General features: G+C 44.3%; 1 protein-coding gene across 1 annotated transcript in view; it reads right to left on the reverse strand.

Annotated features, from left to right (window-relative positions):
* Positions 1 to 3,648, reverse strand: part of LOC111971000 (follistatin-related protein 1) — an 18,973-nt gene that overhangs the window by 4,942 nt on the left and 10,383 nt on the right. The window contains exons 3-5 of the mRNA XM_070445879.1: positions 2,529 to 2,630; positions 2,188 to 2,317; positions 1,883 to 1,918 (exon numbers count right to left, since the gene is read on the reverse strand). Of these exons, the coding sequence (XP_070301980.1) occupies positions 1,883 to 1,918; positions 2,188 to 2,317; positions 2,529 to 2,630 (268 nt within the window). The remainder of the gene's footprint in view (positions 1 to 1,882; positions 1,919 to 2,187; positions 2,318 to 2,528; positions 2,631 to 3,648) is intronic.

Below are 3,648 nucleotides of genomic sequence, written 5' to 3' on the forward strand. Positions count from 1 at the left end.
GGGGGGGGGCAGAGCAGGAGAGCTGTTGCGTAACTGCTGTTATGTGTTCAAGTGGCTGGGCTGTGGGAAGACGTTAAACAGTCTGTTTCTTGCTGTGGGGCAGCTTTTCCATGGCTGTGTAGCTTGGCCAGAGAAAAAACAATATGAACTAACTGACAGAGGGGGAGAACCTCTGGGAATTTTCAAGCTGATTTCCTGGCTCCGTAGAGCTGCTGGCAAGTGAATGTTCATTCTGCTGCCTTACGGGTCTTTAAGTTAGTCCATGACATGCTAACGGATTGTATCTTAGCCGTTTTATTAGATGAGGACAGAGGAGGTACTTTCTAGAAGTACAAGGACTAGCAATATACACTCCATTCCACTTTAAATAAATGTGAGGTGTTCGGTCTCTCTACTTTTCCTTGGCAGTTTTCTCCCCCCCTCCTTGTCTCTCTTCTGCAGGTCCCTGTTTGGTGCTGTCAGTCTTCTCTCTTCTGTCTCTCGTCCTCTCGAACCTTCCCATTCGCCTCTCATAGGAAGAGTTTCATCATTCTTATCATATTCCCTCTCCCCTTCCTTCTCTCGTGTCCATCTCTCGTCTGTCTCTTCTCTAAGTTCAATTCATTATTAATTCAAGGGGCTTTATTGGAATGGAACCATGTGTTAACATTGGAAGCAATGATGAGGTATGACATACAATCGGTCAAAGTGAAAACAAACAAAACGAGCTTAACAGTAACCATTACACATACAGGAAGTTTCAGCAAACAATAAAGACAGACATTACGAGTGTCATATTAAAGTTAATACAGGTGTTGTAACAATGTCAAATGGTTAAAAGCACACCGTTAAAATAAGTGCTATACATAATGGGTTGTATTTAACAATGGTGTTTGTTTTTCACTGGTTGCCCTTTTCTTGTGGCAACAGGTCAGAAATATTGGCTGCTGTGATGGCACACTGTGAGCATTTTCACCCAGTAGATTATGGAGTTTATCAAAATTGAGATTTGTTTTTCGAATTTTTGTGGATGTGGTGTGATTGGAGGGAGATATTGTGTCTTATATGGTATCTTGGGCAGGAGGTTCGGAAGTGCAGCTCGGTATTTTACGCCTTTACCGTCATTTTGTGGGAGTGTGCACATGCCCTGTATTCTCTTTGAGAGCCATGTCTGCCTACGGCGGCCTTTCTCAAATAGCAAGGCTCGTGCTCATGAGTCTGTACATAGTCAAAGCTTTCCTTAAGTTTGGGTCAGTCAGAAGGTGGTCAGGTATTCTGCATGTGTACTCTCTGTTTAGGGCAATGCTTCTGAGGTTTGTCTGGTTTTTTGTTAATTCTTTCCAATGGTGTCAAGTATTATTTTTTGTTTTCTCATGATTTGGTTGGTCTAAATGTGTGTTCGGTCCTGGGGTTTGTGGGGTGTGTTGTGTTTGTGAAGAGCCCTAGGACCAGTTGCTTGGTGGACTCTTCTCCAGGTATGATGCCTCTCTCTATGAGGTGATGGCTTGTGTATGGAGGTTTTGGGAATCGCTTCCTTATTAGGGTGGTTGTAGAAATTTAACGGCTCTTTTCTGGATTTTGATAATTAGTGGGTACCGGCTAATTTGACTCTGCATGCATTATTTGGTGATATTGCGTTGGTAACACGGAGGATTTTTGCAGAATTCTGGCAGTGCAGAGTCTCAATTTGGGGTGTTTGCCCTATTTGTGAATTTGGTTGGTGGAGCGGACCCCAGACTCAACCATAAAGGGCAATGGGGCTAATATGACTGATTCAGTATTTTTACAGCTCAGATTCTAGTTGGTATGTTGAAATTTACTGTCTCCTTTGATGTATCATTAATCAATTATTCATTAACCTCTCTGAGACAATGGGCCTCATGACCTTGAGCAGTATACTTACTTGGGCTAGCAGCAACAGCTTTGTCTGTCTTTTTCTCTGAAAGAAATCACACCACAATCAAAACAACTGCAAACACTTTGCTTAACCTCCTCTTTATTGCAGATTGTCCGTTGGAACACAGAAATACAACTCCCGGCACAGACTTTCCCATTCAAGGTAATGCTCTGTGATGGGAAGACCAGCAGTCATATTGAGTGTACATATGTGTTTCATTGAAATGTGTATGGTCTGAGGGGCTTTGTCCATTCTAGTAATACATTTCTATGCCTTAAGACAACCCGGAGATTCTTTTCAGGGTCCCCTACCTTCACAGTGTCCGTCGTGGTACACCTGGATCTTGAGGCCGGTCAGGCAGGCGTCGCGGTGGAGCTCACAGTGGTTGCGGTACGTCTTACCATTACTGCCACACACAGAGCGCTTGTGAGGCTTACATTGCTGAAGACAGAGAGAGAGAGCACCCATTTTCAATCTGTGCAGTGAGACACTTGGTCTTTGCCAGGAATGTGTGTGTGTATTTGTGAGAATGCATGCATGCATGTGCGTACCGTGTGTGTGTGTGCGTGTGTGTGCATGTGCATATGTGTGTGTGTTTGTGTGTGCGAGTGCATGCATGCCTGCGTGTGTGTGTGTATAGGCTAAGACTCACCTCGATGCACAGGCATGAAGGTTCCCCTTTCTCTGTCACAGCACACTCCCTGCCAGCCCCACAGAAYACATTGGCACACACCCTGGACTTGCTCTTCCCCTCCTCCAGGCAGAGACACAGAAGACATGGGAGATTATACATCTGATGCCTTCTACTTGTGTGATGATGTATGGACATCTATATAAATACAAATCAACATCTCCTCCTGCAAAGAAATTGAGATTACATTCCACTTCTTACATGCATTCTTCTAGTCTACATTATCTGAAAGATACACCTTGTGGGAAGTTAGACCTTCTTAGGCTTCTTGTTCTTTCTCTCGTTTCCTTATCTCTGGGCTGTTCAAAGGACTGCACCAGAATGTTGGCAAGTTCCTCGGTAGATTGATTACCTGTTTTCCTGAATGGAAGGCTCTTTCTGGACAATGCTTGTGAGTGTGCCACTCGCTGTTTTCCATTGTTTTTGGAGGAATTTCCTGCTGTCGGTTCGGTAAATAGCAGAGAGCCTTGGTGGGAAATGAGTTGACCCGTAAAGGAATAGATCCCTGTCAAGTGAAACCATTCCTTCTACCTCGTGTGTGTTAGTGTGGTGTGTGTGTGTGTGTGTGTGTGTGTGTTGTGTGTGTGTGTGGTGTGTGTGGTGTGTGTTGTGTGTGTGTGTGTGTGCTGTGTGTTGTGGTGTGTGTGTGTGTTTTTGGGGGGGGGTTACTATCCTTGTGGGGACTAGAAGTCCTCACAGGGATAGTAAAACAAGGAAAATACAGACAGTGGGCCTTTTGCCATTTTGGCCATTTTTGCAGGCTATTTAGGCTTAAGGTTAGAGTTAGTTAAGTTAGTTAGGGTTTAGGGTTAGAGTTTAGGGTTAGGGTTAGGGTTAGGATTTGGCGTTAAGGGTTAGGTTAAGGGTTAGAGGTTAGGAGTTAGGTTACGGGTTAGGAGTTAGGGTTAAGGCCTTAGGCGTTAGGTTAAGGCGTTTAGGAGTTAGTTAAGGGTTGGGTTAGATTTGGCGGTTAAGGGTTAGGTTAAGGTTAAGGATTAGGAGTTAGAGTTTAGGGGTTAAGGGTTAGGATGAGGTTAAGGCTTAGGAGTTAGGTTAAGGGTTTTAAGGGTTAGGAGTTAGG

Source organism: Salvelinus sp. IW2-2015, linkage group LG12 (assembly GCF_002910315.2).
Source record: "Salvelinus sp. IW2-2015 linkage group LG12, ASM291031v2, whole genome shotgun sequence".
Lineage (NCBI taxonomy): Eukaryota > Metazoa > Chordata > Actinopteri > Salmoniformes > Salmonidae > Salvelinus > Salvelinus sp. IW2-2015.